Genomic DNA, 14,961 nt, shown 5'->3' on the forward strand with positions numbered 1-14,961 from the left:
CTTCAAGAGCCATATCTCTTAAATGGTTTGACTTATTATATTTAAATTTTATATATTCGTTATACATCATGTTATATATATACATGTATTCAAAATGGCTGATTTTGAATGCTGTTCCAGAGCAATATCTCTCAATATGGACAAGTACTTGTTTGACGATCAGATACAAATGTCAATCATTTTAATGTTAAAAAATCATATTCCTGACAGGGTTATATTCCAGCTATATTACTATAAACAAAACTATATATCTTAAATTTGATAACTAACGGGGACTGTGCCATGCATGGCTTGTTAATTTTCAATCATTTCACTCCATTTCATTCAATCATTCAAGTAAGAAAATTTTATTTATATATTGCTCTGCATACTTTACAATACACTGTCTGCTTGTTGACAGTATCATTGGTATCATTCCCTAATTCACGCTTTGTTCATCGATTGTTGTTTATACATGTTTTAAATGTTGCATGTGTCAAAACGGTCCAATCAGATCTCTAGGTATATAATTTTGAAAACAATCGTACATCCATCCGACTGAATAGTTACCGGTGCCGGATGTGTGGGAGGGCAGTAATTAGTAACAGGCAGTAACACTGTAATATAAACAACATGAGCAATGGTGTCACATTCCATAGTCCAATCCCAGCTTCCTTTTAACATATTTCTTAAATGAATGTTTGGCATGAATGAGAAACTTTGATTTAATGCATTCTAGAATGAACTGTATATTCAGTTAATTGGCTTGTATAGCTTATATGAGATATATATGAGATGATATTGATATTATCAAGTGTGAATGTTATGGTTTCTCAAGTTACATGCATTGAGCAATAATTTGTCATTGGTATCACTGTTTATCTTATTAATTGTTCTACTCATTAAATATTATTAAACTGACAGTGGAGTGACAGTGGTCATATCATAATATTCCTTCCTTATTGATTATATCTGACAACTCTGATCTGTTTTTTTGTGTGACAAATAATCATGTGACACTGTCAATTTTGATTATAAAATTATTGATTAGATTTTCAAGAAAAGAAGCTTTTATAATATATTTAAATATATAAATAATACATCAAATAAAGAAACAAAGTGTATGTTGCATGGACATTGTAATGTCAATTTTTAATTTCTGAGAAGCAAATGTCCATGAAAATTTTGAATTTTTGTAGCAGTGAAAATGGTATTGAGATTAACAGTTTTGTGAAAATTTGTTTGCATGAACTCAATTATATCATCCAACTGCCAATATCAAATTGTTTACAGTATATTTGCATATATATTTTTTCATATATTACATCTAAAATGAATTATTGTTTTTCATTACAGCATAATAATTGAATATTGTTATATTTTTTCTATATGATTAGTTTAGGGATGAAACTATGCATAATAGTTACCTAATTTGCATATTTAAAACCAGGCAACTTTCTGATATCTCAAGAACCACTTATCAAATTCCAATGAAACTTGGAAATATATATGCTGTGGGGTAATCCACAGACATGATTAGTTTCGGCTTTATTCTGTGCATAATTGTAACCTAATTTGCATAAATAAGACAATTTTTTTTGATATTTCTACTACTGTTTTCAATTAAACTTGGTGCATAGGTCCAAATCCAGGATGGATGGAGGGGTGGATTTTTTAAAATAAGGAGGAAATTCCCCCTCATTATTTTTGTTTCAATATGGCCTCTGTCATATCACAACATGCTGATTGTTGCTTGTTCTAGCACTTGTTTTCATTCTGGCTCAGTTTCCATAATTCTAATTTATATACCAGTAACCTATATCCAATCTTTCTGGTATACAATAGACTAGTTGTCATGGCAATCCTTGTTTGAACTTGTTCCAACACCCGTTTTCAATCTGGTTCTATAAAAAGGAATGGAAGTCCTGATCTGAAATTGATTATTTCACTGTGATACAGTATCTAGAAAAAATAGGCTTTATTGATATAAATTATGGTGATAAATCAACTGTTATAAGGCAGCATGTGACTATGTAAGCCAGGATTTGTAGCATACCATATAATTGCCTTTCAGGATAACTAATGATGCTAGAGAAACTGAAATGGATGAGAATGTTGGTCAAGTTAGTGGTATTGTTGGCAATTTGAAACATATGGCAATCGATATGGGTAATGAAATTGAAGCACAAAATAAGCAGGTTGATCGCATCAATGACAAGGTGGGTGTGGCATGTTTATACCATCAATCTCTTCAATACCTTTCTAATATTTTCTACCTCTACCTTTTTCATTCACAGTGCTACTGTTTTCATCAAGCAATATTTCTTCCTGAAATTATTTTTGTGATCAGTCAATATAAAACTATATTTCTGACACTAAATTCCTATTTAAAGTTGCTGACCTACCAATTGACTCACTCATTTCAGTCAAAAGTACAATAACACAATACTATTTGAAATTTATTAAATTGAGATTACATTTGTTTGAATAAATAGTAGCACTGATGTTTGCACATCTGGGATTCTTATACTTGGGACTGCTGAATTATTATGCGCATCATTCAGCTAGCATGGCTAACAATAAAAAACACAGGAAATCATGGTCATGATTCATTGCCCATCCCACAAAATCCCAGCTGTGTAGTTTTAATCTGCCAATATTAGTGTTCTTTTCTCCAAGGAGTGTTAAAGCTTTGTCAGTAAAATAGTTGCAGTATATCTTGTGTCTAACTGTAAAATTTGGAGTCCTTTAGGTGTTGACTGTGTAGTGTGGAATGCCATAGAGTACATCCCTGAATCACTTGACGACGTAAATACATGGATGTAACAGAGTTTTATTCTCTCTGATACAACCAGCATTTAATTGTTTGTCTTATAATTCATGCAATGGATATGCTTCCTTAGATATTTATCATCAATTTCCACGTCGCTTTTAACGATCTTTCTAAAATTAGATTTTTAACAGAGACAATTTCTCTGTAAATCTAATGAAGCATGTCTGAATTGCCATTTCACTTCCTGCACTTCTCTTTCTCTTAGATATCTGCTGTATATATAGCCTACCTTGGGTGTTTTCTTGTAGTATTCTTGCACAACAGTTTAGTATATTATAGTTGGCGTGTTGGATTTCACTCCTTAGTACCTATAAATATCCTGTAGATAGACGTTAATAGGTTGTACCTATTTAGCAATAACCAACTCTGACTAACAATATAGACTATATGCCATGGTCACATGTGTTTCAACCTTTAGAGTACGGGGATTATACATCTCCTGGGACTAGTACCGTTTTAGGGGAAAAATCAGTTAAAGCAACTCAACCAAAATTAAATTTTTGTGTGTGTGTGTGTGTATATTGGGTGGGATTTTATTACTTGAAGAATCGAATATCTGAAGTGTAAAGTAACTTTTATTATCCCTCTGTGTGTGACCATGGCAAATAAATTGATTGTTGTACCTGTTTGTTTTTTTTGGTCACTACTTTTGTGAACCCCACTACAGTAATGTGTTGATATTTTTTTTTTTGTTACTCTCTCTTGTTACTCTCTTTCTTGTAACTGTTTGTAGGATCTTTTTCAGCAGTTTGTTTGTAAACTGCACTGCTGTTTTGTCATGATAGTGACTTGTATGTTGACTGCACCTAACACATTAATCCTTTCTCTCAAAATTAGTGACTCTCTTAACTATTCATCTTTCCATCTCTGGCTTTGATACCAATAATAATATTAACAATAATAATACATCTCTCAATTTATTAAAATAAAACTATTTTAACTTTTTCTTATACATATATGGATTTTTTCAATACTTTTTCTCTGATTTAAGCAAAAATACTGATGATATGTTTTTCCTTCTCTTTTCTTCCAACTTTTTCTTTGGATTACATCATATGATTTAAAAATCTATTTTGATGTACAAAATCTTGCATTGGCATGGTTATTATCTGTATCAGGCCGGGTCCAATGTTCAACGTCTCACTGTTGCAAACACTCGTGCAACAAAGCTACTCAAAGAATAGGCATGTACCATGTTCTTCTCTGCAAGCGTGGAATGACTAACATTCAAATCTGCATGAAGATACATAGCGTTTATTAGCTTTTACATTCTGTGTGATTGTTTGGAGTGAATTCTACTGTATTTATACCAAATTAAAACTACTTATACTTATTTAGACTTTGCTTATTCCGTTTTCAACAAAAACCTATTTTAATCATGCCTGATATTTCCCTCAACTAATACATCTCATCCATATCATCTGCTTTGGCTTTCTCAATTTCTGAATGAGAATTAATATGTATGATCAATAAGTTATATTAATTATTTGCATTGCAACAATCTTGGTCCAGATTATCTTCCCCTGCCTGCAATCACACTCCCTGGTTCTCCACTCCCCTACCTGTCACTTGTTACTCTTTCCATTTACCATTCCTTTATATCCAATAATTCATCAAATGCAAACACACTGCACATAAAAGCACTGAATATCAGTATCTTCTTATATAATAATTGATGTTGCTTTATATTTAAAGTGCCTGTGAAATACCCACAAATACATTATTTTTTGGGGTTCATGTTGCCCTAAAATGAATATTTGTGAATTAAAAATAATAATGAATGGTATTCAAGTAAAATTGAAATGAGTCAGAGTTGTAGCCACGCCCCCTTCCTGTCACTAGAAAGGAAACAATGCCACCAAACATAAGACAAATTGAGGGAGCTTCGCAAGAACCTATAAAACTATTTATTTCTTTTACTAGTGCATGTATTACTAGGATATAAAATGAAAATTCTATTAATAGAATATTTAATAATTGACTGAATACGAAGTAAAGTTTTGTCAATTAAATTGATTTTATTTTATTTCTGGGGTACAAACAATGAACACGCAAATCCAATTTAAGAACAAGGTTTACACTAGTCTGCCCCCCGACAATTATGTTAAAAGTTTGTTAGATCCAATTAGGATCTCAATTTTTTGCAATGAGCTCGAAATCTTACAGATATGACACAGAGTCAAGTGATTGACCCATGAATAACATGCAGTCACTTATCAGGTCATTGAATGTGTCCATATATGACACTGAGGAAGATTAAATATAGCATGATATTTGTTGGCCAAGATTTGTCAAACAAATTTTACTAGTAGTTTAATTCAGTCAATAGATGAGAAATATTTAACAAAACTGTCACAGTTCCACTACTACATGTATGTCTACGCTGAACAGCAATATCTCCTTGTGACGTTATCAGTGTCTAGTTGCAAATTAGAAATAAATGTGAAATGCATCAAATGAGTGATAGTAGATAGTAGAAATTGAATACTATAATAAATAATATTCATCTAGCAACAAGTGATTTTAGATATCAGGGTAGAAGGTTTTTCACAGACACTTTAAACTATGCATGTAAACATACATGTCAACATACATGGAAGCATGGTCTGTAATGTATGTGTTTAACTGTCTCTTGCTGGTTCTGTTTTACTGTTACTAACTTTTTACTTGGCATGACTTTTTTTTTCCTTCTGTGCTTCTTTTCTACTTCTATCAGGGTGCTTCAAATGTCACACGTATTCACCAAGCTAATACACGGGCAAGCGAATTACTTCACAAGGGGAGGGATTCCTAACATAAACATAACTGCAGGGCTGTCCATCATCTTGTCCCAATCAAGAAGCTTCGCCTAACACTGACAGTAACCAATTTTTTGTGTCTGCCAGCAATACATTTTTTTTCTCAAAGGGGTTTATAGTTAGACAATTTGAAAGATGATTGTTTGGTCACAGTTGATGTTTGCTATTGGTACTAGTAATAATATGCATGAGCAATGAATGAAATATTATTTTCCTGTAGCAAGATAAAAGTTCACATGAACTTGTTTTATTGAGCTTGTTTTTTTGCAAAGTTATTCATTTACCATTTATAGATTCTTGCCATGCTTTTCACTGGCCACTGTATGCAATATTTAAAGTCACACCTCTGCAGTCATGCTTAAAAATGTTTGGTCTTGCATGTTAAGTCATTGTAAATAAAGAATGACTATGGATGAAAAAAACCATTCTATGAATCCACTGTGTGCTCTAAGCAGAAAAGTTGTGCGTTAACTATTGCATGCAATCAGGCTTGTTTTCTCATGTATCATTAACATTTTTATCATTTAGTAATTTTTGTTTCTTCTTTCTCTCTCTTTGTGTTTTTCTTGGTGGCCTTATTATTTTTCGGTTGATCCTGTGTTCTGGTCATTGCTGATGGTATCGTTTTTTTTATTGCTTTTGTTTTTCTTGTTTCCTGTTTGTGTTTGGTTTTTATTTTTTTGTGCAAATGTATAGAGCCGACTGAATGCGGACCGTATAAATCTGGCCAACTCCCGTGCCACCAAGATTCTCCATCAAAACTAAAAGGATGCAATAATGCTGGGACAGTAATGCATGAGGCAGTTATCTCAGCACAGTTTGACATTGATATATATAAATATTCACTTCTTTGTATGCATACTTATAGTAGCTCAGTTAGCTCAGCTAAGTGGCAGTTAAGCTACATAGGGATCACATCGACTATGTCCGTCCATGACTGGCTAACTTGTTTGTTGACTCGTCCCAACTGATCAACTATTAATGATTATTTTCTTCTTGTATGTAGTTTTTAAATTTGTTGTACTGAATAGAGTCGATACAACAGGATATAGCAATATTAATTGTGGTTGTATATTTAATGCTTAGTTGCACTCGACAATTGATTTTTTCGCTCTAAATTTCTAGCATACCCTTTCTCATAATGAAAACAATACACTGTTTAGATAATTCTAGATATAGCTATTGAATAGCATCACACTTGTGATACTAGTGACAATTGTCTAGGACAGCTTATGCTAACTTTATTCTATTTATTCGGGACATCATCATCATTGCTGCTAAGATTTTCATTGTATTTTGTTTTTAACATCAGTAGAATAATAGAAATATATTGATAAGTTTCTGAATGTCATGGTGAACCATCTCATTGACCAGAACTGAGTAGAATCACACTAAGTATGAAGAATGATTTCAATTTATCTGCATTTAATTGGCTACATTGTATGTCCTTTAAAACTTTATTTATCTTCCAGCATTACAGTATATACTCATGTTTACTATATGAGATAGTTTAAATGAAATCTCCACATATTTAATAAAGTTCTCTTCTCTCTTTCTTTTTCTTTCTTTTGTGTTGTGTCGTTTTATTGGCCATCATATTATTTACCCGCCTTCACCAAAACTTGGATGTATTCTTTGGTGTTGTACATTCAGAGTCGGTTGAATGTGGACCGTATTGGTTTAGCCACCAAGAGAACTCAACAACTGTTAAAGGAGTAAGGTTGCCACATGAGCCTGGGAAGTTGCTACACAACTTGATAACTAACTGCACCTATTTGTGTCATGATAAAATTGATTTTCATTCATCTTTAGTACTCTCATGTGAAAAGTAAAAATATAAAACTGTTAACCTTTACAATCACATATAACAATTTAATTCACATAATGCTTTTATAATGGTAAGTGTCTGCTACCTGTGTTTACTCCAACCACTCCCCAACCTGTCCCTACATGTAGCATGTAATGTAATTTAGTTTGCCTTCCAGTTTTCTTTTAACATTTTACCTTAATTGTTGCCTCTACAGATTTGTATTCCTGGGTAGTGTACAGTCCCTAAATTATTTGTTTCCCAAATTTTTAGCTGCAGTAATGTTTTGAGTTAACTTTTGAGTTAACTTTTTATTGTATATAATGCATGTTGTAATTTTTTTTTGTATCTACAGGAGTATTATGTGTATGGGTATTTGTTTTATGTTATCCCTATGTTTTATTTTCCTTATTGTGATTTCTACCAGTGTGTTAATAGTCCTTTTTTGTTGCCTCTTGCACTGTGTAGACTGAATCACTTGACCAGCGCATCACCAAAGCTGACAAAAGAGCAAAAGACATCCTGCGAAAACAATAGAGTTAGTGTTGAAATATTTTGCATTGTGAAGTTGTTGAATTCCCAGGTCCCTGCTGGCAGTACTTGGTTCTTTATTTAAACCATATCCGGAAAATCGCTGTCATAGTTTTGAATTTTTGAAGTCCTAACTCATGAATGAAATGCCAGCTCTTTGTGGCATTGAAATATTTCTAAGGAGTCATTTTAAGTAAATTACATTAATAACTACTGTTTTGTTTGTGAAATATTTTAGCTTAATATGTTGGATATTTTATTCATGAGTTCTGGAGCTCATCCATGCAGATAAGTAATAATTATATCTTAGGAAATGTATTTCTCTTAAATATTGTTCTATATAACAAACAATTTGGAAAGAGCATTCCATGAAGACAAGTATTGTAAATTGTATATAAATTGTAAAGATTATTGTGATCGGTGGCCGGAAACCATGATGTTTATGAACAAAAGAATGAGTACAGACATTATTCCCAGTAATATCATAAAAGCTGATGTGTATATCTCAATTATGGACATTTTATTTTATCTTGTCAGTGTCATTTAGTATATAGTTTTGCAAATTCAATGAATATATAAAGTGTATTAAGACCATTATACTTGAATTATCAATCAGTGTTAATTGTACTTATATAACATCACATTAATGATGTATTTTGTCCATGTACTTAAATTAACTAGCATCTGCTTTACACTGATGACTTGTTTTTCAGCATCTGTAAATGTAATTGTAAATCTTTGTTATCTTATGCAACCTTTCATTATCTCAGTAGTAGATATTTGATATTTAAATTGTTTAGTAAAACCTGGCTTCATTTATTCGTTACCCTCTGGGTCAAACAGCTACATACTAAGAATATTGTACTGAAACAATTTGACGATTGGATAGCACCATGTCTAAGTCTGCACAAGTGTGTTACCATCTATGCAGTATGAGACAGTGAATTGGTTCACACATTTTTAATGTATAGAACATTTTTTCTTGCATTCATTGTTTTGTATGACTTTCTTCCAAGTATTCTTTCTGCCTTTTAAACTTGTAGGGTTTATTTACATAGTCATAAATTTCTCAGATTCATAGACCGATTTTAATACTACATGTACAATAAGTTATTTATGCAAGCTATAAATTGTAGTAATTATTAGTGAAGATAAAACACCCAGTTATCACTGATTATGACTTTGTCTTTGTTGTTTATTTGTTTTGAAGTCAACATGACCATAATGTTGTCTTGTGTCAAACCATGTTTGTAACAACAATTTTATTTAAATTTATATTTACCAGATGTTTTTTAAGATTGTCGTTTTTTTTTCTCTTTTATCGCATTTTGAAATTATGTTAATCGACATTATTTGTGGATTTTGATCCCATATTATTGGGTTGAAACGGATTACTTCTGTCAAATAATTGAATCTCAGAGTGCAATATATTGAGTTTCACTGCAAATTTTATTCTGTTTTCTAACCCAAGTTTCAGTAACTGTCTATTGCATTGACACAATTGGCTATGCATCTACATTTTGTATCTGCATTTTATAAAAACAAACTGAACAGCAAGTGGTATTAGTCAAGACATTTCTACATATGTGAAGTTTGAAAAAAAAGCTTATTGCATATCAATTTATATGAACAAAGCTGTTCAATTTCAGCTGACCAATAACTACTTTTGGAAGCTGGAAATTTTAGCTTTAAGCAATTCACTGTCATTCTGTAAGACAAAAGGTTTATGATGGAATTGAGCTTTGGTTGAAACAGATACATTTTTGATTTGGAAAAAAGACTTGTTAGACCATTGTGTTTACACCAGACATATGGATAAGAAATTAAAAATTTCAAATATTGTGATCACCACGTGACAGTTTCTCCAGAATTATGAAGGAAAATATTGATATTGAAGAACAGCAAGCATCGTATATGATCTGTATTCTAATCAAATGAAGAATATACCCTGACGACCCAAGGATGTTATTGTCAAGCTCATTTTTATTTCCTGCCAATATCTATATATATATATATGTGACTGTCCAAGAGAGTTGTCAACAAATATTTGATCTACTACAGGAAACTCATTTTATTTCATTGTTGTACATATAGTTAAAATTTCAATGTATAGTACAGTTATTCTATGTCAACAGTGTAACTAGTTATAATTTCACCTTATCTATCTCTCCTACATTTATCCTAAATTTTTCATATTTTCAGTCTTTACAATGTTATTCTGATCTCCTAATTACGTTGCTTATTACTAAGACAATAAAGAATTGGTGCAGGATGAAACAATTACTTTGTCATGCGTATCACACTTCTGATTCATATAATCAGGTTAGCTTAACTAAGGCAGTGCAAGTCGTGATGGACAGCAGTTTTATCTATGCTATTCAGAAGTAGTAATGGATATACACATCTAATGTGATTGTGTAGTTTGATTAGGTCTGTAATCACTAAATTTTATAGCACAGGAGTGTGCATAATGAACTTTTCAACCTTGTATGGCTTCTGTGACTTCCAGTGATGCATTTTGCATTATTGTGATCTACAAATACAATCATGTTTTGACACAAGTCTACTAAAACTTTGATCACCTAAAAAGTAATCTGTGATGTCTATTTCGGTGGCACCAAGTCTACTGGTTGTCTACAGTGCTGCAAAACTGATGTCAGGTGAATGTCTATAAATTCATTAGCAAAGTTAGAACTAACTACACAAGTGTGAAGATATAAAATTCAAAATGAACATCAAATGTGAGCAAACAATGTGCGACTGCCCATGAATGGTTGAAGTTTCTGCTGACAGTCAGACCAACAAATTTGATGTCCCAACTTTAATCCCACTCATTGCCACAAGGCTGTTGGTTGGACATTTTACCCATATGTATGCTATAAAAATGAATTTAGTTATCATCTGGCCCGTGAAGGGAAAAACCACAGTCATGACCACCTGTCGTGGAACTGTTTGCAAAATGGTTCCTTTATCCAAGTTCTATTCCCCCATGTGTTTTGGTGAGAACTTGCCAACCAATCCTGGTTTTGAGTGACTAAAACATTTTATATTTCCTGTTTGCAGCTTCCTCTACAAAAGATATGCTGACAATGATCAGCTTACTTCCATATACCCTTCCACAAAAATTTGTCTTTACTATTGAAGTCTTCAGTTTGTATCCCTTTCAACACTACACTTCATATCAAAGACATTAGTTTTACTGATAAGTACATTCATATATTGATGGTCAGCTGATTCACAACTCCAGCTTTGCCTGCACCCTAAAATTGGGCTTGAATGTCTTGCCCAATGTCAGCTCAGAAATGGTTTCTGAGAATGGACTTCAGTACAGCATGGGGTGTTGCAAGACGTTATTTTGTAACAGCAATTGCATTTCTTTTGTCCTGAAGATGGGTGTGTCTGTATCAGATTGTTGGGGATCAATGTACCGTGGGCTCTTCACATCAGGCTGGTGCAACATACAGACCTGTAGATGATAGTTATAACACTATCTGGTAAGGTACATGTACACTAACTCATCTCACAAGGTCTTGGAAGTAACATCCCCATGATCTGAAAAACTCGCATGAACTCAGTGGGGCTTCAGGCAGTTGGTCGAGATTTCCAACCTTGCACAGAATCACCCTGTTTTTCAAGATAATTCAGCACTTTTTGACACATTTATGCTTGGATTCGAACTGTCCAATTATGTCTAAACTTGGTAACTTAAAAAGTTGATATTGCTTGCCCTCATACATTGTACTTTAATACTATGGGCGTGTGTCAAAAACATGGCTCATATAAAGTACACAATTGTCTTGATGTACTGTAAACAAACATACTGTAAGTGCCTTCAGTGTAGATGAAAATTGGTTCATCAGAAGTTGATCCGCTGAAAATTATGCAAAGTAGCTACAGTGCTGATATTGATATTGCACATGCTTTGAATTGCATTTTTATGACTCCTGTGTGCAAAGCACACAAATGGAAGTCTTTGTGGTTAGTGTGTCTGTATGTATGTGTGTGTGTGTGTGTGTGTGTGCGTCTATGTTGATTTTTAAAAGAAAATTGATGCATAGATATTAATTACCTAATTTGCATGATAATTGGCTAATTTTTAGCTGTTCCATGACTGTTCCACTGATATCTAAAGAACTGCTCATTAGATTTTGATGACACTTGGTACATAGATCCTCTGGGACCATGCACAGAACTGATTAGTTTTGGGTAAAAATTCAATAATTCGCATAATGATTAGTCAATGTTTGCCTTTTCCACTGTTATCTACATAGATGTCATAGGACAATTCACAGACCTGATAAGTTTTTACTTAATATCTGTGCATAATAAATAACGAATTTGCATAATTAGTAATTTTTTGGCCTTTTCACTAATATTTCAATAAACTGGTATATACTCATGACATTTCAATGAAACTTGGTATGTAGATGCTCTAGGACATCAATATCTCGAGTTCTAATCACATTTCAATTTAACCTGGTACATAGATAGTCTGTGACATTGTGCAGACCTTAATTTTACATTAAAATCTGTGCATATTAATTACCTAATTTTCATAATTATTCAGGTTTTCCATTAATGTCTCATGCACTTATCTTATTTCAATTCATCTTGGTACATATATACTCTAAGACCATGTAATGATCTAATGAGTTTGGGTTTATATAAATCAATAATAAATTACCTAACTTGCATAATAATTTAAGTTTTTAAGAATTAATTTGTTTTCAAAAAACCCCAATTATTGCATTTCAATAAGACTTTGTATATAAGGCCTGGGAACAATACATTAGTTTTGGGTTAAAATACTAATTGCTGATTTGGCGGCTTGCACAATGTGCATAATCATCACATTTCATTGAAATTTGGTTCAAAGATGCTCTGTGATATTGATTATATCTCAAAAAATCAGACTTGTGGTAGAGTTGCTCTGGAATACATTAGCACAAATTATATTACATTCACATCTGTGCATATTAATTACGTGATTTGCATAATAATAATTTCAGCTTTTCAATCAATATCTGCAACAATGTATTTACATTTTGCATTTGTATTTTGACAGGCGTGGTTTGATATTGCAATCACATCTTGGAGTCGAAATCTGTATGATAGTGTGTCTGTGGCAAGGAGAATTGTTCATGTTGCAAACTTGTCTGCTTATTTGCTGCTCGTGTGTCATCTGTTGATCAGCAAGTGAGATAAGGCTATTATTACTGTAAAACATGTTGAAATAGAGAATTTGACTTACACATGGGTCTTAATTATCCAAAGTGTCAACTATTTCATTGTAGAATATACGTTTTCTTCAATTAACTATATCTTTAATTATATAAATTACATGCTAGATAAAAAGTCATAAATCTACTAATAAAATGTAAACAATGTAACAAATGTAATGTATGTAAATAATGTTTTGGCCAATTAACCCACTGTGTGTAAGGAATCACGGGTGTTCTCAATATATGGTTAAGAATCGCCGGTGTTCTCAATATCCGGTTAGGTTCATGCACATGGGTCTGCATGGAATCTGGATTCCGTGGATGAGAGTTGATAGCAGGCATATACCTGATATAACCCTATTCAAAGGCACATAATTATTCCCATGCCCAATAACCATGCTTGGTTTCTATGCAAACCTGTTTCTTTTACCTAAAGATTCAGCCGAGAAGACTGGTAGTAGATTTGTCACCCTTGGATGGTTACTGCACCATCTGTCAGGCAGTACGCCAAACATCTTATGGTGCCCTGCATACCTTCACATACCAATTAATACACCCAGCAAGCCAACTTCTGCATACCAAGTCAAGTACAGTCAAAGACATCCCAAACCCTGTACTTGGGGACAGAGGTAGGTACTGGAGCTTGTATTTTTCATCACTTGATCAAACATGGCAACGAAATCAAGAGGTTTAGCCTGTATATTTTCTCAGCCAATGACCACACTTCAGAAACTAATGAAAGTGGTCAGTATGATGACATCGGTGGGCGCTCATGTTTCTCGACCACATTGCACACAAGAGCATTATACAGTACCTTGACCTCCCAGTCTGCCTGCCAATCAGGTGCAGAGGGGCATGAGTTCACTGATGCACTGCTCAAGGGGCTGCTTTGCATGTGCACTATGGCACTGCCATGGTAAGCTACACCATGTTGGTCATCGTTGTTAGTGTCTTTACCGAGTTCCCCACAAGCCTCAATATATACTGCATCACTTGATAATGGATTAAGGAAGATACTATTTCTGGTCGCTTTGGCTTCAGACAGGAGATGTGATGATCATTTAGCAGTCCTTTAGTCTGACTCAGTCACCTTATTAACTGACCACCTCTTTAGTACCAAAGACCTGATGAACCAGCCTCCCCTATTTTCAACCCACAGTTGATTCAAGGGGGCAGCCGATCCAGTTCCCAATGCATATGATGCTCGGGCATTGTCGGAAGTGAACACTGGCATCTAGGGGTATTCAATATTCACTTGCCAAACAGAGGGTATACAGCAGTTGCCAGCAAGTTGTACCACATTTTCCAGATGGATCTGAAGACGATCAGCTTTGCATACTCTAAGGCAGATGCCCCACAGGGGGTGATACAATCATAACTCCATGTACGCGTTTTGTGATGTTACAGTGTTAGACAATGTGCTTGCACTGAGGCACTGGAATCACACAAAACATTCATTTCTTATTACCTTCAAGTTCTCTCTCCTAAAAGCATGTACCAGTTATTACAGACTGGGTCTCACACACACTTAGTTTACCCTGGAACTCTTAGCTTAGCTAGGCTTAGTGTTCTATATTGTAAATATTAGGTATCTAATTACTTTCATTTGAGGCATCATCATTTCAAATCATGTCAGCTCCCTTCAAGTTTTTTTGTATTTTTTTTGTTTTGCAATGTTGGCATTGCATTCACACTATGTCTTAATAGGGATTATTAAATCAACTGTGGTGCCTGCAGCTTCATTTCTTAGATTCAGACTCAAACCCTCTTTATCTACCGTAACTTAAACAA

At 33.6% G+C, this 14,961-nt stretch overlaps 1 protein-coding gene across 6 annotated transcripts in view; it reads left to right on the plus strand.

Moving 5' to 3' along the window:
* Positions 1-10,228, plus strand: part of LOC100376487 (synaptosomal-associated protein 25-like) — a 67,287-nt gene extending 57,059 nt beyond the window's left edge. For 3 of the 6 annotated variants that reach the window (XM_085508053.1, XM_085508059.1, XM_085508072.1), the window contains 2 exons: positions 2,054-2,198; positions 6,307-10,228. In XM_085508053.1, the coding sequence (XP_085364179.1) occupies positions 2,054-2,198; positions 6,307-6,375 (214 nt within the window). In that variant the 3' untranslated portion in view covers positions 6,376-10,228. The remainder of the gene's footprint in view (positions 1-2,053; positions 2,199-6,306) is intronic. The other 3 variants (XM_085508050.1, XM_078013005.2, XM_085508063.1) reach the window with 2 other exon arrangements.
* The last annotated feature ends 4,733 nt before the right edge of the window (positions 10,229-14,961 follow it).

Source organism: Saccoglossus kowalevskii, chromosome 2, assembly GCF_978046115.1.
Source record: "Saccoglossus kowalevskii chromosome 2, keSacKowa6.1, whole genome shotgun sequence".
Taxonomy (NCBI): domain Eukaryota; kingdom Metazoa; phylum Hemichordata; class Enteropneusta; family Harrimaniidae; genus Saccoglossus; species Saccoglossus kowalevskii.